This window comes from Laetiporus sulphureus (genome assembly GCF_001632365.1).
Source record: "Laetiporus sulphureus 93-53 unplaced genomic scaffold LAESUscaffold_10, whole genome shotgun sequence".
NCBI classification, from domain to species: domain Eukaryota; kingdom Fungi; phylum Basidiomycota; class Agaricomycetes; order Polyporales; family Laetiporaceae; genus Laetiporus; species Laetiporus sulphureus.
This window is the reverse complement of record NW_024468519.1, coordinates 255,161-274,451: the sequence shown is the minus strand read 5'-3', so window position 1 is coordinate 274,451 and position 19,291 is coordinate 255,161. Positions and strand designations below refer to the sequence as shown.

Sequence of the window (19,291 nt, the reverse complement as noted above, 5' to 3'; positions counted from 1 at the left end):
ACAGGTAGCTCGAGCATATATGAATGAATTACACCGTTCATTGTCTTCTCCTCGCAAGATCTCTCCAGTCCAAACTCGCGACACCCGCAGCGTTATAAGCGAGGGCTGCGCAGCACATTCTCAGAAGGCGGATCAATGTCGATCGCTTTCTCGTGCCCCGAGATCTGATCGCATAGCCGCGTCGCTGTAGCACGTGATCTCGTCCTTCGAAGCGCGGCTGTGGCGCGTGCGTCGAAGCGAAGCACCCATACGCGTACTTGCACTGCCTCTTCCTTTCCTCCCCGCTCACTGATCCTAGCGCAACTCTCTCTGTATGTGGACCAGTCGATGAGTCTGCTGCGATGGTATACTCAAATGACCTAATGGACTCCAGATCTTTTCTTCACAAGCAATCTCAAACGATGGATGACGATGATGCCGAGTACATGCAAGGCAGCGATGACGAGGTGGATATTGCAGATTAACCTACTTCCATTACTATATTTAAATCTGTGATAGGACTATGGCTTCGACTATTCCGATGACGATGCAGGCGATGAAGCCGGAAGCGCCGATGTCGAGAACATGTACTATACGGCCAAGTGTAGGTCAAATGTGGCTCGACCTCATATCCGTACTGATTGTCTTCCAGCGAAGAAGGACGATAATCCGGAACAAGCCTTAAAGGAATTCCGTGCTATAGTAGATCAGGAAGAGGAGAAGGGGGACTGGTGCGTCTGATCGTATTGATAGCTATAATTTCCGCGCTGAAACGTCCATCACCTCACAAAGGGGATTCAAAGCGTTGAAGCAATCAACAAAGCTTCTCTTCCTGACACTACACAGACCAAACGATGCACTCAATACCTATCGACAGCTGCTCACGTACACGAAGTCCGCTGTCACACGAAACTACGCCGAGAAAACCATCAATGGTATCCTGGACTACGTCGGTGGCGGTAAGGGAGGACCAGTGGGTGATGAGGTATTAGAAAAGTTCTATCAAGCCACGAAGACTGCGCTGTTGGAGGCGAGGAATGAGGTTGGCATCTTGATGACGGTGATAATAGGTATTTCTGACGCTGATTTAATCAGAGGCTCAACGCGAAGACGAATCTCAAGCTCGCGAAGCTTTGGCTTGATCGCAAGCAGTACGGTCGCCTAGCGCAGGTAAAGTTACTACGTTGCGAGTGGTCGAGCTTTTCTCAACGTAGGCATTCTCATAGGTCCTCAAAGAGTTGCATAAAACAACTCCCAACGGTGATGGGGAAGATATGGCACAGAAAGGTACTCAATTGCTTGAGATCTACGCGCTCGAGATCCAGATGCACAATGAGACGAAGAACTTCAAGAAATTAAAGGCACGTCACCTGAAAATGCACATATCTTTTACGCTCTGTACTCATGCTCTCTCAGGAAATCTACAATGCATCGAACTCTGTCCGCTCCGCCATTCCTCACCCGCGTATCATGGGGGTCATCAAAGAATGCGGCGGCAAGATGTGGATGGGTGAACGTACGCTTACTGTTCTGTCTGCTAACCTTCCTAGAACTCTTACATATCATTGCTCGGTAGGCCAATGGAACCGTGCGAGCGAAGACTTCTTTGAATCATTCAAGAACTACGATGAAGCCGGGTCCCCGCAGCGCATCCAAGTGCTCAAGTATCTCGTCCTCGCGAACATGCTCACGGGAAGTGAGGTGAATCCGTTTGACAGCCAAGAAACGAAGCCGTATGTATACACCTCTGCCGCTTATAGCGCAGTCTTATCGGTGAATCATAGATACAAGAACGATCCACAGATCAAGGCGATGACAGACCTCGTTGATGCGTATCAACGGCGAGAAGTGCATGCCGCTGAGAAGATTCTGCACGGTAAGATGTCTCATCTCCTGGTCGCAGGTCTTTTTATGATCTCCTTCAAGACAATGAGTCAACAATCATGGGCGATCCCTTCATCAAGGCGTACATCGGTGAATTGCTACGCAGCTTGCGCACACAGTACCTCATCGACCTGATCAAACCGTACACCCGTCTCGAGCTCTCTTTCCTCGCGAAGGTAGGCGTCGTGGCTGGTCGTAACAAGTTCCTCCTAACGACTCGTCTTGCCTTAGCAACTCAACGTTGACAAAGACGAAGTCGAGGATCTCCTCATTGGGCTTATCCTCGAGGGCAAGGTAGAAGGAAAGATTGATCAAGTCGCGATGCGGCTTGAGCTCGAGAATAAGTCAGTCTTCATTGCTTTGTTCGCTAATCCTTGCCTAACGTGACTTTTCTTTCAACCAGACAGAGTCTCGAGAAGAAACGATATGCAGCACTCGACAAGTGGACAACCGCGCTCGAGTCGGTACACACGTCTGTGGTCGCCAAGAACCAGAGCGGAAACAAGGGAACGGACTTTGGCATGGGTGCAGATCCGTTCGGATCCAGTATTCGAGAGCTGGAAGGGAGGTGGTAAAGGACCGGACCTGCTGTCTGTTGTTGACCATCCGTGTACTTGATTGTCGTACATTCTCATTCTCATGCAATCGCTGCCATGTCTCATGCGATCTGGATGGTTACGTTGTGTGTGAGTTGAATTATGGGGCAACATCATATGTTACAGAGTGAGACCCTGGGGAAGCCAGTGTTGGCAACACATACACGCCAACGAGCATGCATCCTCCCATATCTGATGGTGATCATGAGCTTTAGAAGAGAAATACGACATAAAGTTGCTGACAAGGTTATGCGCGTCGGGGAATGACAGGCTTCCAATCATAATTCCAGCCATCCCGCGACGGCGTGTCCGTCGGTATACGCAACTCTCTGGGGAACAGTCCCCTCACCCTCGCCTCTAACGCCTTCTTCTCTGGGATCCTTAACGTCTTTGCAAGTTCCGTCTCCTGCCTGGTCCGCACACGCGGGTCCTCCTCCTTGTTCGCCTCTGCGTACAAGTTCGGACTGATCTTCATCAGCACCTCCATCGCATGCGTCATGCAGCGAAACTTTCTCTCCAGCTCGGCCTGCCGCTGTCGTCGGATGTGTCGTTTGTGGAGGAACCACGCACGCTCGATGGTATCATGGGCCTGCACGGAGGGGATGGCGCGCTGGAGGCGCCGCCCGACGTCGGGTCTCCAAGTCCCAGTCGGGGAGGGCCTGTTGCGGATGGTCGGGGGGTAGAGTGCGCGGCGCATTATTTCGTAGCGCTGTTCGCCGACGTACTCTTTCTTGGTGGCATAGCGAACGGAGGACTGCGCGACGCGGAGGGGAAAGAGCGATTCGCGCAGCGCGAGCAGTGAGGAGGACATGGCGGGATGCAATAGACGCGCCGTCCGAGAGATCGCTTTTTGGACTCCAAGCGCTCGGGGCGGGGGCCACCATCACCATCCATTTATGGCAACCAACTTCGACTCGAGCCACACGAACCGGTTACCGCCAGCCACAACCGCTCGTGCGACCCATTGCATGACCCTGCCTATATCATCTCACATCCACCAGAAGGTTGTAGAACGGAACATGCACCGAGTATATTCCACTGCAACATTAAAAGCGTGTCTAGTTCTGGCACAAGCGACTCTCAGGCTGCCTGTGATTCGAGATGAGGATTGTTAACCATACTACCTCATCTACTGATAAAGCCTCGTGTATGGATACAGATGCTTTTTTTTGCTCCGGGCGGCTTTCCCGCGTTCGTCACAAGCGCGCGGAAGTCTGACTCAAGCCTTCCGCCGGGCCGTGCCTAAAGCCAGGACACAGCGACTGAATGTTGTCCCGCACCATCCGGCAGCATGCGCAGCAGTTGACCAATGAAAAGCTTCATGAAACATTCTTTATGACTTCCTATAAACATTTTCCCCTGCACATTCATGAGCTGACGCATCAATCACTCAAAATGCCGAGCCCACGTTCCAATAAACGGCGCGCGGAGATCAGCCGTCGATTCCGCCTTATGGCCCTCTCATCTTGTTTGAACGCATGTCTAGAGCATTTCTGCTTATTGCCGTCTTCTCCGACCTTCGCCGACATTCATGGATGTACGCCGCTCGGGGTCACCATGTGAAAGTAAGTGAAACTCTAAGAGCCATCGCTGACGAGAATATTGCTAGATAACATGTCTTCCGCCATCAACATGCAATGTGAAAATGAATCAGAATACCAGGAGTCATTGCGCGCTGTCAGCAGACGTTGCTGGCTATTGCGACACATTGCTTTGTATTCCGGCTATCGCGACACTGCTGATATCACATATGAAGCATCAACGATAGATGTTCTTTGCCACTGGCCTCGCGGAACACAGCGCTCATGTGAGGAGACATTCGGGACGGCACTTCTTGCGGATACCGCATGGCAAATTCTTGCGTTGGAACGCTCATTTCAGCAAACGCGGCTTTCATTGACAACTCTCTCCGTCATTGTGAGATGAACCACCCGTATTGCATATTCGCCTCAAGTCGAACCAACTGGCACAATTACTTCTAATGTGCCACTGCAACCTGTAACCCTTTGTTTACTGCTGGCCGCATGACTCCGTGACAAGATCGTAGTCCATTCCAAGCTCAGTGAATCCTCATTAATATGACCGTGTCTCTCACCTGGATGAAAGCGGTGGAATTATGCGTCTCCGCGCCGAATCTCCTGGAGATGTGTGAAGGTATGGGTCTGCGCTTCGCCGAATAGAAGAAGCGAATGCTTCCTGAGGTATGCTGCAGACATTCTCTCCGGCAAACTTACCGTGTGTTGGAAGTGCACTTTGCTGCATGGAGGTGGTCCGGTGACATGCGTCCATCCGGTAAATGCTTCACAATTGAATTGAGCTACCCTTGTGGAACAGTATGTGGATCTAACTCAAACTTAGCCTTGCTTCTCACTCTCACACGACCACATTCTCACTTTGAGCCATGTGGATGAGATGCTGAGATGGCTGTCAATTGAGAGCCAATAGATAAACTATTGTGATACAGTTGCTGCTCGTTTCGCTGGCTTGGTAGAGAATATTTTATAGAAAATTGCTACGCCTCGATTAGCAGTCTTTCTTTTCACGCTTAAGACCATCCCACTGGCCAGTAAGCCCAAAAGCAATGCGGTGGTCTTGAGCTCCTTCCCGTGGATGTATATCGACCACTAGAGTTCTCGGCAAACGCCGACGAGCGCTCGTCAGGCGTTGTTGCTCGATCGCGGAAAGTCATCCTTCTGCAAACTCATGTCCTCCTGGCTTGCGGGCCTCAGTTCAGGATGTCGCCTCTGGCGCGGCACCTTCATCCATCTGGTACGTCGTTGCTTTGGATCCTTCTTAAAGGAAATATGCCGACCTGGAGATGCATAGCGATCGCAGGACAGTCGACAGTTCCATAGCACTCGGCTCGTCCTCGCACGCCAGAAGCAGAAGAAGATTCCGACACTCTCGAAGAAACAGCTCGCTGCAAAGGCTCGGAGGAGGGCTTTCAAAGGGAAAAAGAGCATGTATGACAACGAGAAGATGACGCTGGAAGATGCTATTGCTGTCTTGCGTGTGAGTCTCCACGCGCCATAGTTTCATGGAATGCGCGTTCACACATCATCCCTCGTCCATGCTTCCTACAAGTCCGTCGAGGTGGCATCCCCGAATTCTTTGTACGAGCTTTTTGTCAAGACCGAGATGTCGAAAGGAAGCACCATTCCCAAAGGCCGTTACCAGTTGCCCAGAGAAGCTAAAGCGAAGACGAAGGATCGCATCCTCGTTTTTGCGGAAGGGAAACAAGCTGAAGAGGCGCGGAATGCAGGCGCAGATATTGTAGGCGGTCCTGAGCTCGTGGACGGTGTATGTATCCTCTGAACTGCGCACCACTGCTATGTCTAATGCAAGATCAAGGTTATTAGCGGTCGCCATAAAGCTAGTCTCTTCCTGTCGACGCCGGAGCTCATTCGTACCATTACGCCTAAGCTTGGGCGCGTCCTCGGTCCTCGTGGGCTGATGCCTTCCGAGCGGCGAGGCACTGTGACCGACAACATCGCGGGTTACATCCGGAATCTGAGAAGTAGCGATGAGTGGCGAGGGGACAAAGCCGGTACAATCAGGACTCCTATCGCAAGGGTGAATACAAATTTTGTAATGTCCAGCGGGCCGGTGAATTAATCTTGCCGCACAATACAGGCGCACTTTCCTGTGCCAGACGTCGTCAAAAACGTCCGATATTTCATGACTGTCGTCAAGCGCGCTACAGGCAATATTAGGGACCCGGATGCTGACCGTGACAAGAAGGATACAAACCAAAAACCTGGTGAGTGCATTTGAGCGTTGCATCGTTCTTTACTCACGCCTTTCAGTCAATGCCATCGTGCGCGTGATCTTGAGCTCACAGCAGGGTCCTGGGATTACCATTTCGGATGCATGAAAGGAGATTACAAATGACAATAATGCTATGTGTCTGAGGTACAGTTCTACCGCGTGATTACTCCTCCCAAAAATCGTCTTCGCGGGCTTGCACCCGTTGACGTCTCTTCTGCCATTTGGGCTCCTTTTGCTCCTTGATATATTCCGAAAAATTACCATCGCTTGGTGCTTTATGGTTAGCCTTATTGCGTTTGTCATTGCCAGCGTTCCGATTGGATGTCTTCATTGCTTGAGCATCAATCGATTGAAAGCGTTGCTGGGGCTTGTTTTTGGGCTCATGCGGAAACATGTCTCCCCAGCTAGATTTGCGAGCATCGTAATATGGTTGTTTACCCTGCGACTTCGGAATGGTCATGCGCATGATTTTACCTGCGCCCAACATCAATTCTGTGTCATAGCAGATACAGAAGGAGCAACGATGTACCTTCTGCTGTACAGCCGTCTAGGATGACATGGCCGTTCTTTTTCATCGGTGGGAAGACAAGGCGTGGCCAATTGTAAGCTTCTAGTCTCAAGGCTTCCTCAAGGTTCTCAGGGCCATCTGACGTGTCTTTTGAAGGAGCTGTCTCTATCGTGTCCGCAGATGCAGGTGATGCCGGGTCTATGGGGCTTTCGACCTTGGCGCTGACCGTTTCTTCAATGATGAGCTCTTGTAGAGGCACATTCTGCAAAGCCTTCTTGGCCAATTCATTCTTGCCAACCATTCCAAGTCGACCCACTTTGGTTCCCGGTGATGATGGTCTGCTGCCTCTACGGATGATCACGTAAGAGTAGCCCGAATCTTCGTGGCCGATGCCAGAGTGCTTCGTTTTTCGTATGAATGCCGGCCGCTGAAGTCTTTGCGAGAAGCCGCACACAACCTTGCTGGACCCGGGTCGGTATAGCGGGCATGCTCCATCATGAGGACACTGAATTACCCGTTGAGTGCTGTACCGAACACATGGCCAGAACAGGAATTTTCACCGGTGCGACGACATGAGAACCCTCGATTGGCTGGCCCTCTGTCGCAGGGTCCTTCATTTCTTTCCTTCCCTGTCCGAGGAGGTAATCTCTTGCCTCAGCTATGCACTCAAAACCAGCAGTTGTCTTGTGGTCGATGAGCACCTACTTATTTGGGTTAAGAAATATTCGTGACCCTCATATCGAACCTTACCGACCATTACATCCGCACCACTCTGCCACATTTCTTTCAGCGCATCTCTTCTCTCCCATGACGTTGGTAGAGTTGACAACACGAAAGCGGACAAGGCGAGAACATCGCCACCTTCGGAGCGGGGTATCTGGTTGCTCTCCTTAAATATCTTCTGCCATGATACATTAAGACCACCCATTTCGATGTCTAAAAGAATGGGGATAAACGTTACACGCCATGAACCATGCAGAGAGACATACCTTTCAAAAGCCGCTCGCCAACCTTGACCAGTGCCATTCGTTTATCGATACCGGTATAACTTGACATATTTGAGTGAGATATCTGAGCATTATGAGTCCCAGGGTTCGCATCTTCGTGTGCTGTTGCACGGAATGAGTGCGAAGATGCCCTATAGGATCATGTTGGTGTGTCTCACTGCAAGCGATCATGTACTCAAATCCAGGCAACATACCATAGTCCTGCGCCTGCACCAGATCCCCAATCGATCACACGCTCCACTCTCCATTGTGGACCTAGACGTTGCTTCGCATGATCGAGAACTGAGCAGATGGCAGAATAATGGGAGGGTAACGCGATGGAAGCAAATGCAACGGCGTCTCGTTCAGCATGGCGGGCTGCCTGTTTTCGCGACCTGTACTCGACGTCATATGCAGCAGTCCATTCAGCGTCCTCTTCGGTGTCGTGCGCAAAAATCCTTGAGGCATCCGCGTGCAAAGCATGCTTGTCTGACTCTATACACGAGCAAACGGAGATCAGGTGACATTGGAGAGGTGGAGAGGCACTAGGCATACCCGAGATCAAACGACTGATTGTCTGTTGAAGCTCTGTCGGCAGGACCACTGCACCGATGTGTTGACTACCGTAAGCGGCAGCGGGCGACTTCCTTGCTTCCTGTTGATCGGGAGTCTCCTCATACTCCACGACTTTCTCTACTAACATAGCGTTTTCAAGCCCAGTGGAATCGCTAGTGTACATCTCAAGTTCTCGGAAAGCCTTCGCATGTGGATTCTCCGAAGCGGCGTGGCGAGACTTTCGTCGCAATAGAGACATATCGGTATCCTTCAGTAGTGCTTGGAAAGAGGGGTCGAGATCCAGCGGGGCATTGGGTTGGTGAGAGGAAGCGACAGAGGACCATGAGAAGCAGAAAGCATCAGAGGGTCGACGCAGAGCTCCCTTAAGCGATGAACAGCATCTCGAGCGCAACATGGTGGGCAAAGAAGGAAAAAGTACCCGCGCAGTGCGCTCTGCGTATGCAGGACGCGTGGGCGTCTAATGATCGAGGGATTTTGGTGGCGCACGGCATGCACACCACGTGACAGATTGGGAGATTCGAATCGGGAAAACGTCGTAACACCTTAACATCCAACTGCTTACTGCTTGACATATAGCGCGTCTTGTACGCTGAGACGACTGGTCCGGGGATGAGTTCTCAGAATGTCCGGTCTGTATCTGAAGATGATGAGCCAAATAGACCGACCAAACGACCGCGAGTGGACGAAGAACATTCCGAGACATCGGTTGTTCCGACAAAACAATCTCCAGCAAGACCCATCAGCACGGTGGATGAGCACATGCTGGATACCGAGGACAATGAGGAGGACGAGACCGAGGACAGAACACACAGGCCTGGCCAGCCTGAGGCCCCCAGAGCTTCAGATATGTACCTGGATACGGTGTGTTGTGGCCACTGCGTCGGGAGTCGTTTCTCACCCAACTTAGATCAACCGGGCTGTCCTTGACTTTGACTTCGAGAAAGTGTGCTCCGTATCCTTGTCAAACATCAATATTTACGGGTGCCTAGTATGTGGGAAGTACTTCCAAGGTCGAGGGCGGAATTCATATGCGTTTGCGCATGCCATCCATGACGATCACCATGTTTTTATCAACCTAGAAACAACAAAGGTATGTGATCACACATTGGGTGGCAGATTGTCTAATACCCATATGGCGTTGCTCAGGTATACGTGCTGCCCGACGGATACTTGGTCTCAGATCCATCATTAGAAGACATTGCGTTTGTGCTTGCACCATCTTTCACGCCAGCTTCTGTCAAGACTCTCTCCTCGCCGTCGCACATACAAAAGCCGTCTTACGACCTGTCATCAAAGCCATATATCCCCGGTTACATAGGCTTGAACGATATCAAGCGTAATGATTACATGAATGTGGTCATTCATTCACTGCTCCACGTTTCCCCCCTTCGAGACTATCTATTACTATCCAGATTTCGTGGAAAAGAACCGGAACTGCTCAAACGATTTGCCAGCCTGGCGAAGAAAGTATGGAATCCAAGACTGTTCAAGAGCCAAGTCAGCCCGCACGAGTTCCTGCAGGAAGTCAACAGAGCCAGTGTGGGTAAGTTCAGTTTGGAGACGCAGGGAGACCCAGTGGAGTTCTTGGGCTGGCTGCTCAATCGTCTCCACAAAGACATGGGAGGGACAAAGAAAAGGCAGTCCAGTACGTGTTGAGGTATCTGACATGCTATTCGGGACCTAACGCATGACAAGGTGTCATCTTCTCAACATTCCAAGGACAAGTTCATATGGAGACACAGCAGGTCGTCGTACGACCAGACGTAGGCGGGGGTGAGAAACCACAGTTTGATATTGACCGGGGTACGTTCATTACTCGCGTTTATTGAGGGTGGTTCTGAATGTCGCTCACGTTATAGAGATCAAATCTACCGTTTCGCCATTTCTCTTCCTCGCTGTCGATCTGCCTCCTCCGCCCCTGTTCCAGGATGCTATCGAGAAGAATATCATTCCGCAAATTGGCATTCATTCCGTACTCGCAAAATACGATGGTCACACGACGCAGGAGTCAGCAGGTCAACTGCGACGTTTCAAATGCCAACAGCTGCCACCGTATATAATCCTCCATTTCAGACGCTTCACGAAGAACATTTTCGTTGAGGAAAAGAACCCCACTATCGTGAACTTTCCGCTTAGGGGTCTTGACTTCCGGGAATGTAAGTGAGACGTACAATCGAGGTCGTGAATGCTTGGTGCTGAAGCACCGCGTAGATCTCGATGCTCCTCCTGGGCACCCTCCGACAGTTTACGATTTGATCGCAAACGTCACTCACGAGTCGGCCGCGGGCACCACTCGTGACAAGGAGAGTACGATTTGGAAAGTACACCTTCGAGCTGGAGCAGGTGGGGGCGAAAATGAGAAGTGGTTCCAGATACAAGATCTGATAGTCGAGGAGATCAGGAAGGAAATGATCTTCTTGGGCGAGACGGTGCTACAGGTCAGATCGTCCACCACCTGCCTGATCAACAGTGTTGCTGATGCCTATCCTGGCAGATTTGGGAGTGCCGGGTCGAGCCAAAACCAAGTCAACCTGTCGAAGGTAATGGATCGAAAATGGATATCGATCAGTAGCGAAGGAGCAGCATGTATATACACAACGTGGGCTCTGATATGCCTTTCCGTACTTCACTCTAGTCCGCTACTCGATTGGCCCCATCTGCTGAGAAATATAGGGTCACTGCCATACTGTTGCATGAGCGTTAATACGATGACTTACAACTAGCAGAACGACCTTTAGCAGAAGTGATCGCTGCGTGAGTTTGCGGCTCAGAAACTGTCAAATCCGGAGCATTTTTTTCGGTGCTTCTATCGTTCTTGATTCTGGAGGAATGCGCAGGTAACATGTGGTCAACCATCACAAATGAACTATATCGCTAACCCAATCGAGCTTTGAGCGTCAAGCGACTTGGCTTCCGACTCGAGGAGCGGTTTGAAGATGTATATGCCTGAAAGGATGCCTTCCAATTGCCATGTGCGCCATGAGACTATCTTCCGATTGCAGGATGTGGACTCGCGTTACCTGTCAAGCCAGCTACGAGGAGAGGTGCCACTTGTCTACGCGACATCCTGTCCGATCCGGCCAATGGTTGTACGCAAGCTCGCTGGTAAGCAGCACGTTAATCGACAGATTGCAAATTTGTTTACGTAATTGCAAGCCAAATTCCGAGTCTCTGGTAGCTTGCCCCAGTCCTTGACCTGATACAGAATGTCTCGCAAGACGGAGGATTTGCGTCGCGCAGGGAAAAGTTGCGTCTATTGTGTGTTATGTATGATAATCTAGATGGTAATACTGTAACCACGGCCATGTGTCTACTCTAAGGCAGAGCAGCCCCCAGGGATTCTAGCGCCCTCCGAGCTGCCATTTCCTTTGCCTCATGTTTAGACCTGCTGCTTGCTTCACCCTTGATTTCTCCCCTCACTAGCAGCAAAGACCGTAAGAGATTAATTTTGTCTTTTAATTGGACACTCACATTTGCATTTGACGGTCCATAGGAGCTCATTCGCGGGGCCGACCGATGACGCTTCCCAACTAAGCAAGGCCGCCTGGCCAGTCTTCTGCAAGTCTGCGCGAAGATGTTTTCCGAGAGCTCTGCGCTAATGAATAAAGCACGTACGGTTGTTGAGGCGCATCACGCAGGTAGCTGAAAGGTGCGATATCAGAATTTTGCATGTCTAGAATATCCCATGGAAGACAGACCTGCCATGTTTCTTCAGGAGTGCAGTAGATGTTTGATTCGAATTGCTGGGATGTACTCTTGCTGTTGAGGAGGCATCCTGCATACTGTGCGATTTATAGTGAGCGTGCGCTGTAGTTCGGTTACATGACTAGAGTCCTCCATGCAACGAAGGGCTGTGGACCCGGGACGCTAACTGGTACGACGGGATTCACAGCGAATGCCGTCGCCCAGCTCGAGCACTCACAGGCTCTCTCGTACAGGTGTCATACCACATACCGTGGCAAGTCCCGCACGTTTCGCAAGCTACCCGGCGCAATCGCGACGGGATGCGGGGCCACTGCTTCCCATGTGTTACGTTTTCTCCGTGGGGCGTCAAGGCCAATGCGTCATCGCTCTCAATTCTCAGGAATAGCCAGAATGTTCCGTCGATGCGGCCATCTTCATGTTACCGCAGTATCATTATTTGGAGTTACTCATGCTGAAGGTGAAATGCATAATTTGCTCTCTTTGTAACGGCTCCATCGATCTCACCGCTACAGCGATCGCATCACGTCAAAACTGCTACACTTATCAGCAGATGCCGCCAGTATAACCTCTACGGCAAGCACTTACGTCCGACAGAGTCAATTACATGCACTGTCCTCTCGGAGCCGATGGCTGAGTTACTGCGCCGCCGGAGCGGAAGGGAAAGAAGAATCGGGCCACCAGAAGAGCAGTGGCCATGTATCCGCTCACACAGCCGCTAACGCTCTGATGCATCGAAAGAGGTCTCGGCTTTATGACAGGAACGTGTAGGTGCATGCTTAATTGAAAACGAAAACAATTGATGACATCACCGCCTGCGATGAAATCGAGATTGATAGCTACAGCATGGATACTAGATGTGATTGAGACAGCGGCAAGACTACACTTAGTAATGCTTAGCATAACTCCAGGCATAAGCGCATAAGCCAGCAACTCACCTGAGTTGGGATTCCTTGGAGTATATTGGTTCTTGTTTGACTGGCGCTGCATTATTCAGGCTGTATAAGTAAGTGATTTGACGGGAGATATGTGAGCAGTCACGCGAGTGGGTTGCGGTGTCTACTTGATGATGCAAAATAGTTAGAAACGGACTTCCGATGAGTTGTCGCGATTAAGATCGTACTCGGCCAAAGGTGAGCTTGCTCCGTACATGAACCGGTAACCCATGAATGAATATAGAATGCCGTAAAGCGTACCGGAGCAAGATGAACCGCTCTCAATATGCGAAAGGCTATGAGAGTTGCTTGTACGTGCGATGTCATACATCATTGTGGGCGCGAAGTACGGGAGTATCGGATATACTGCAGCTATGCAGGTTTGAGCACCGGAGGGAAGCTCATCAATAGGGCGTCGCAATAGCATACCGTATTTGTAAATAACCGTCTGTAGCAGATCGCAGCACCCTCAGTGGTGATACGTACGTTCACGGGAACGTGTTCCCATCCAGTTGAAAATCGAGCGCTCCGATACAGCAACCGGGCATTAAGTTCAAGTTTTCAAAATGCGTGCGGTTCCGTCGGCCTTGAGTGGATCTTATAGCTCTATCACCGATACTCGTCAGGAGTTACAACTCCTGCGGAAAGACGGAACAAGGCTTGAAGCTGCAACCCGATCCACACGAGTCGGTGCAGGAGGAAATTTTCTGAAGGAATACATGATGAAATGTATCATTGAGGACCCGGGTCACAAGTAAGCGCGGAACAAATATCGCCTGTCCTGGTAACTTGATGCGCGTCAATCGTTTCAGCTTCAGCGGCAAATACCGGAATCCGCACTAGATGTCCGCATAGCGCAAGAATAGTCTGTTCGTTTTAACATATCGCGGCTGGCGCGAAGCTTTAGATACTGGCGGCATATTTGAATGGGGACACTGACCCGGGGCTAGCCAAAAGTTGTCACGTTCACATAGCTGAATATACTATGCTTAGACGGTGTGCATCGGCGCCGTCACACCATCGTTGACACGAACTAGATGGTCGTGATCTGGACGACCACGTTAAGACCCGTGAGTATCAAGTTATTGCAGCGATAACGAATGTAGAGGACTTCCGGTCAAACACGGATAATAATGACTCCACGCGGTGAAGATGCCAGGGAGGAATGCCACGATCAGCGAAAAAAACTAATAATATGCTCCGGGCATAGCCAGGCGAAGAAACGACAACATAGGAAGCAATGAAGGTAAAACAAGCGATGATAGCCGAAACATGTTAGAAATGGGTCAATACTCTGGACAGGTCAACATCGTCGTGGCTGCACTTCACTCATCAGCATTTTCCTGCATGAGATGCTCCAGGGCAGCTTTGGCAGCCATGTCTCGGGCGGCATGTTTCGAGCTGCCGGTTCCACGGCCGATAACCGCTCCCGACACTGCACAGGTTCGTTGAGTACTCGTACATTCGAAAGGCAGAGATACTGACGCTTGCACACCGAGGTCCATTCAGGTGCGTGGCGAGGGCCTGTAAAGGACTCCTCCCAACTGAGTTGAGAGAGTAGCTCCTTAGATTGAAGATCTATTGAAATCAATAATCAGTGCGCAGTCTTACTGTAGGATGCTTAAGCTGGTACAGTTGTTAAGGTCGACAGTCCCAGTCTCTGCAACATCGTCTACGTCAGTAAACGTACACAACACAAGTAGCCGTCAGTTGTCTTACCGCTAGACATGCTGGTCAGTCCTGCCGACAGCAGCACTAGTGTAAGCCGACATATATACGGAACGCATATGCTGCCCGCTGCCCTCGAGCAGCACGGAAGCACGACTCCGCCACCGCGCGAGTTGGTCGAGTTCCGGAAATTTGGAGTTCACGCTGCAGGCAGGAAGCCAACCATCTCACGACACTGCGACGTTACCAGGCGCATCACAACAAGGCGCGATCAAAATGCATGCATGAGAATCAATGTTGCTGGTGAATTAATATTCTTCCGCTTCTGCTTGGCCTTTTTTCTCGTTCCAGCCCTGCGCGAGCCGCTGTTGATTCACAACATCCAGGGAAGTTAATGGTTAATGTTCATTCAAGCGGGGAGCATAAACACACGCATCTCTGCCAGGGATCATCAAGACAATGTCTCAGAAGTCTCACTTGAGCGATTCCGCAACGATAGTCATTCGTTAAGTGTTAAGTAGATGATAGCGGCACGGTCTTAGTAAGCCGGCTGTGTCGCTGGTTAAATCAGATCAGCGACATGTCCGTTAAGGTATATCTGTTCTATTAGTTTACTTTCATAATGGAGACGCAATATTCGCGACCATTGCATGATGGCCAATTCTTTTCTTGATGAATACTATGCATAGCTGGTGAGCTCCGCAGCTGTAATTTACGACTGACCTGGGAAAGTATGACCTCGTGCAGTCGTCTACGCGAGCGTCCGGAATAGGACATGAAGGCACGGCCAATCCCTGTGTGGTAGGAGCGTGGCGGCTACATGCAGCCGCTAGCTGACCGCGAGACACCACGGGGCCGTCTTAGATGAACAAGTGTTCCGGCAAGTTTTCTCCCAGAAACTTCGTGGGCTGGCGCATCCGCACTGACAATGTCCTTCAGCCAGGCCGCAACCAATCCTGGAGTCCCATTATGTCAAATAATGTGTCATTCATGTTGTTTTAATGACTTCCGATGCGCATCTTTTGCTTCGCGGGTTAATTCCCGAGCCGCGAGCTGCGTCCGATGTTATTCGTTATCTCTGCCGTGGGGTCCGGGACACGTCAATGCTATGAGCTTCGTTAATCACGACGATCATATCATTGTGATAACGACAACAGTAAATTTGTTTAGCCTGTGCATTGAATCGAGACAGAGCAAATACAGCTTTTATACCAATGAAAGGAAGCATGGTCTTACTTGCCTGAGAAAGCCAACTGAGAACCTGGAGGCGATAGTCAACTTCTCGTATGATTGTTACGAAAAATATCAGGCATTGCTGTCGCTCGCACAAACCGAAGGGTAAATAGAATAATTGCTTACAAGTGAACCAGTCTCGTTCCCAGACCATTAAAGACGAGCGTCTTAGGTTGTTCGATCTCCGCTCGGCTTTTTCCGCGGCGCCAGCCTCTGCCGCCCTTTCATTTGTTCGATCTCCGATCGGTCAAAGGCAAGACCCTCTTCAGTGCGGCGCTACACTTATTTTCCAAACGGTTGATCGCCATCTCGATTTGCTGCTCGTACTCGGCATGTCGGCTCCTCTTCCAGGTCTTCAAGTCGTCTCTGTCGACTCACTCGAGGCTGCACTGGCCAAACTAGACATCAAGGTTCCAGTTGAAGACATTCTCTCAGTCATTCGTGAGGAGGAGGAAGCCAAGCGCATCCAACTCGGAAGCTCAAGCGATCGAGCGCCGTGCTACACTATCCAAGCGTAAGTTTTCCGCTACCGCTACTTGCCTGCTCCCCTTCAAACCGTCCGATGCCCCAGTCGCTCTTCACTCTCAGGAGCAGTCGTCCGGTTTGAATTCACAACAACCTCCAAGTACATCCCCCATCCTCCCAGACCCACCAAGGTTGATCCGCTAGCCAAAGAACGCCGACGTCGCCTCCTTTACCTTATCAAGTAAACGTTCCCGGATGGCAAGGTTCCAGATCCATTCATACTCACCCGGATCGCCCTGTCCCAGGATGCCGCCGCCAATTGTCTCCCTTTCATTCAAGCCGCTCGTATCATCGTCACCAGCGCCGAGGACCAGACGGACAATCCGTCTTCGTCCCGTCTTTGAGAACGTCTGGTGCCTTCGGTATACTGGCAGACCTCGTTCGTCGCTACCCACCTACCCGATCCCGTCGTGAGAAACAATCAGGCAAACTCACGGCGTTTGTGATGCGTAGGCTCTCCTTAACGGTCTGCAATATCAGATTCACCCTACCTCGATCAATCCTCAACTCACACAAGTATCTCCGCAAGCTTATGGCCAGATTGAGTGAGTTGTCCGCGTCTTTTTCCATTTGGAGTCACTTGCTAAAGTACTTTTGTGTAATACAGCCTGGTCGCTTGGTGCGATTCCGTGGGCGACCAAGTTGTCCCCCTCTGAGCCGCAGTATTGCATGCAGAATGTTCTCCCTACTGTCTTGCTGAATGTATCATTTCTGTACCTATAGTCGTTTTGTTTTCCCATGTGGCTTACTACTCTTAGTAACACACTAATAATACGATAACTGTCAGCCCGGAATTTCGCCTCGGGGTTAGATAAGAAGATCAAGAAGGTCGTGGGAGGGAAGGTGGAGCCTCATCACTTTGGCCCCGTCGGACGGCTTTCACTGCACTTTCTTCCAATTGAACTTCTCATGTGCTTCTTACGAAAAATATTAGACAAATTGCTGCTGCTTGCATAAGGCCACGAACCAAAGGGTAAAGAGAATAATGTTGCTATGATAGGTTCCTTTGCCGCGCTGAGCGAGGTGTGAGTGACCACTTTGCCGTTGCCAGAACGTTGGGCCCGGGCAGCCAAGTGTGCCTACCGAATGAACGAATCATATTTCTCACAGCCACGGCCCACGACTGATCGGACATTACTGTGTTTCATCAGGACCGCACAACTCCTCTCCTTGAATGCGATGCCGAGATCTCGGCTGCACGATACCACCGAGTTCAAACATGTACTTCATGCTATGCGAAGGGCATAATTGGCTCATGAACCACGTGCAATGCTCGGGGAAATTGGCATGAGAAAGTGAACGGTCAAAGCGACACGCAACAGCAAAGTTGAGCACACAGGATAGCATTTGGCAACTAGAGCAGGTTTGATGATCCGTGTTTCACAGCTCACTGCTTTGCGCAGGCCTCGGAAAATGAGTGAATATAGCGGTCCAAAATGAAGCATAATGAGTCTTCACTGCATCGAGCTTGGAGCTGATGGTGGCTCTGATGAAGACGACCGGATGACCGGGCCAACTTCAGTGCTAGGAAAGTGATAAATTGGCTTCACCGCGCATCAAACCCGCGCAAGTTTTGTCTCTTATGATCGCGAAGCCATGGAAGGGAGGAGAAAGGGAACATCTTGCAATACTATGCAAGGCTATGCATAATCGCAGTTGAAGCGTGTCAAACCGACTATCTCCAAGCGGTCTAATGGGACGTCGAGCTTGGAGTTATTTTGACTCTCATAAAAGGCCAAACCATCGAAAAGAAACAAACCAGCGGAAGGACGGATATTGGAGGTATAACAGAGTTGAATCGCGGTTTGGCAGATGGACCTGTTTGATGCCAACAACTGCTAGTGTGCGAGCTTGGCGTTGCTATTTTGTCAGAGCGCTGTATACACAGACGCCCATAACGACGGATACGATCAGGAGTTACTATAGATCTGATCATCAGTAGTAGATAACAGTGCACAGACAGAAACTCAGCACACCTAGGCTCACCATCACCATGAGAGGACCACACCATTCCGTGACGACAAGCACCAGCGATCGAGGGAAAATACTAGGCTCCTACGTGGAAGAAATATTAGAGACGCCAAAGGCCCGGAGTGTGATCGTGCCTCCCGCGAGGGTCCTAAAATGGGCGCTAGAGCTATCGATTGTCGGAACTCACTCATGAGCATTGCACGCGTTTGAACATTGCCCGCTTACGACCGCTAACAGTTGCGTCACGTTTGCCGTTATGCTTATTCGTGGTGTGCGTCATTTCCAGCCGCAGCACGGACAGTCAAGCGTGGAACCGGTGCAAACCCTCATAGCATAGCATGTACGAAACCCATAGATGTCAGGTCGACGAGAAATCGTCAAGACCACGTTGATGACATACCCGAACGACTGGATTCGCTCCAGCTTGTATCATACAACGCGCATCGTGCCCTTTGACAAACTATATTACCATGGGAGCTACGCAGGGTGGGGCGTCACGCCTGACCGGGAATGATAGTGACAGCGTCAAGGTGTCATTGCATTCAGGAGACGCTTTCCGTCGTACGCAGCTTGAACGTTTACTTAAGTACATATGTTAATACGTCTGCTATAGGATACAATGGAACGACATTCCTCACCGCTGATCGGTTGAGCGGGGGCTCAAGCATCGAAGAGCAGCGAACCGGTGAAACCTGAATTCACCAAAATACCGCTGAAGTCATACTCAAATTTCATATGGCTGCGAGTATAGGCCGGAGCATGAATTACTACAGTTTCCGATGATCGACAGGCAGGGGATTTGAGACCTCTGTCCGGATATCGTGTTCTGTAGAAGGACCGGAGCAACTTTACGCGAAGTCCGTTGTGCCCGCATCCACTAAACGGGCAGCATGCTCTGCCCGCTACTTGTACTTAAGATCCCGGAGCGGCAGCAATTAATCAAAACAATGTCGAGAGGCC

The 19,291-nt window shown here is 50.6% G+C and overlaps 8 protein-coding genes across 8 annotated transcripts; 3 read left to right on the top strand and 5 right to left on the bottom strand.

The window, feature by feature from the left end:
• Window positions 1-401: 401 nt before the first annotated feature.
• LAESUDRAFT_735794 (PCI-domain-containing protein) lies at window positions 402-2,438 on the top strand (the record flags this gene model as incomplete). The annotated part of the gene is made up of 12 exons (XM_040910625.1): window positions 402-446; window positions 499-583; window positions 632-710; window positions 772-1,021; window positions 1,075-1,149; window positions 1,206-1,340; window positions 1,396-1,495; window positions 1,556-1,712; window positions 1,764-1,855; window positions 1,906-2,039; window positions 2,095-2,207; window positions 2,267-2,438. The coding sequence occupies 12 exons, from the start codon at window positions 402-404 to the stop codon at window positions 2,436-2,438; spliced, it is 1,437 nt and encodes a 478-aa protein (XP_040766367.1).
• A 150-nt stretch (window positions 2,439-2,588) lies between these two features.
• On the bottom strand, window positions 2,589-3,270 carry LAESUDRAFT_696760 (uncharacterized protein; the record flags this gene model as incomplete). The annotated part of the gene is made up of 1 exon (XM_040906280.1): window positions 2,589-3,270. The coding sequence occupies one exon, from the start codon at window positions 3,268-3,270 to the stop codon at window positions 2,707-2,709; it is 564 nt and encodes a 187-aa protein (XP_040766366.1). The 3' UTR covers window positions 2,589-2,706.
• Window positions 3,271-5,162: 1,892 nt separating this feature from the next.
• LAESUDRAFT_757345 (ribosomal protein L1) lies at window positions 5,163-6,333 on the top strand (the record flags this gene model as incomplete). Its single annotated transcript, XM_040912289.1, has 6 exons — window positions 5,163-5,228; window positions 5,295-5,471; window positions 5,544-5,759; window positions 5,811-6,032; window positions 6,093-6,219; window positions 6,266-6,333. 6 exons carry the CDS (start codon window positions 5,163-5,165, stop codon window positions 6,331-6,333), a joined length of 876 nt encoding a protein of 291 aa, XP_040766365.1.
• Window positions 6,334-6,390: 57 nt separating this feature from the next.
• On the bottom strand, window positions 6,391-8,691 carry LAESUDRAFT_757344 (Rsm22-domain-containing protein; the record flags this gene model as incomplete). The annotated part of the gene is made up of 7 exons (XM_040912288.1): window positions 6,391-6,701; window positions 6,757-7,240; window positions 7,296-7,436; window positions 7,490-7,671; window positions 7,725-7,873; window positions 7,937-8,216; window positions 8,277-8,691. The coding sequence occupies 7 exons, from the start codon at window positions 8,689-8,691 to the stop codon at window positions 6,391-6,393; spliced, it is 1,962 nt and encodes a 653-aa protein (XP_040766364.1).
• A 162-nt stretch (window positions 8,692-8,853) lies between these two features.
• LAESUDRAFT_723508 (cysteine proteinase) lies at window positions 8,854-11,021 on the top strand. The gene is made up of 7 exons (XM_040908430.1): window positions 8,854-9,158; window positions 9,205-9,387; window positions 9,444-9,942; window positions 9,993-10,100; window positions 10,157-10,453; window positions 10,509-10,735; window positions 10,792-11,021. The coding sequence occupies exons 1-7, from the start codon at window positions 8,907-8,909 to the stop codon at window positions 10,867-10,869; spliced, it is 1,644 nt and encodes a 547-aa protein (XP_040766363.1). The 5' UTR covers window positions 8,854-8,906; the 3' UTR covers window positions 10,870-11,021.
• LAESUDRAFT_45531 (uncharacterized protein) lies at window positions 10,754-11,408 on the bottom strand. Its single transcript, XM_040902541.1, has 4 exons — window positions 11,318-11,408; window positions 11,177-11,255; window positions 11,015-11,118; window positions 10,754-10,957 (listed from the first exon to the last, which is right to left on the bottom strand). Exons 1-4 carry the CDS (start codon window positions 11,361-11,363, stop codon window positions 10,929-10,931), a joined length of 258 nt encoding a protein of 85 aa, XP_040766362.1. The 5' UTR covers window positions 11,364-11,408; the 3' UTR covers window positions 10,754-10,928.
• Window positions 11,409-11,550: 142 nt separating this feature from the next.
• Window positions 11,551-13,268, bottom strand: LAESUDRAFT_748720 (uncharacterized protein; the record flags this gene model as incomplete). Its single annotated transcript, XM_040911530.1, has 8 exons — window positions 11,551-11,716; window positions 11,769-11,887; window positions 11,913-11,939; window positions 11,996-12,072; window positions 12,220-12,413; window positions 12,588-12,640; window positions 12,938-12,997; window positions 13,123-13,268. The coding sequence occupies 8 exons, from the start codon at window positions 13,266-13,268 to the stop codon at window positions 11,613-11,615; spliced, it is 780 nt and encodes a 259-aa protein (XP_040766361.1). The 3' UTR covers window positions 11,551-11,612.
• Window positions 13,269-13,781: 513 nt separating this feature from the next.
• Window positions 13,782-14,663, bottom strand: LAESUDRAFT_811235 (uncharacterized protein; the record flags this gene model as incomplete). Its single annotated transcript, XM_040914300.1, has 5 exons — window positions 13,782-13,824; window positions 13,875-14,369; window positions 14,420-14,512; window positions 14,568-14,594; window positions 14,654-14,663. The coding sequence occupies 4 exons, from the start codon at window positions 14,661-14,663 to the stop codon at window positions 14,260-14,262; spliced, it is 240 nt and encodes a 79-aa protein (XP_040766360.1). The 3' UTR covers window positions 13,782-13,824; window positions 13,875-14,259.
• Window positions 14,664-19,291: the final 4,628 nt, after the last annotated feature.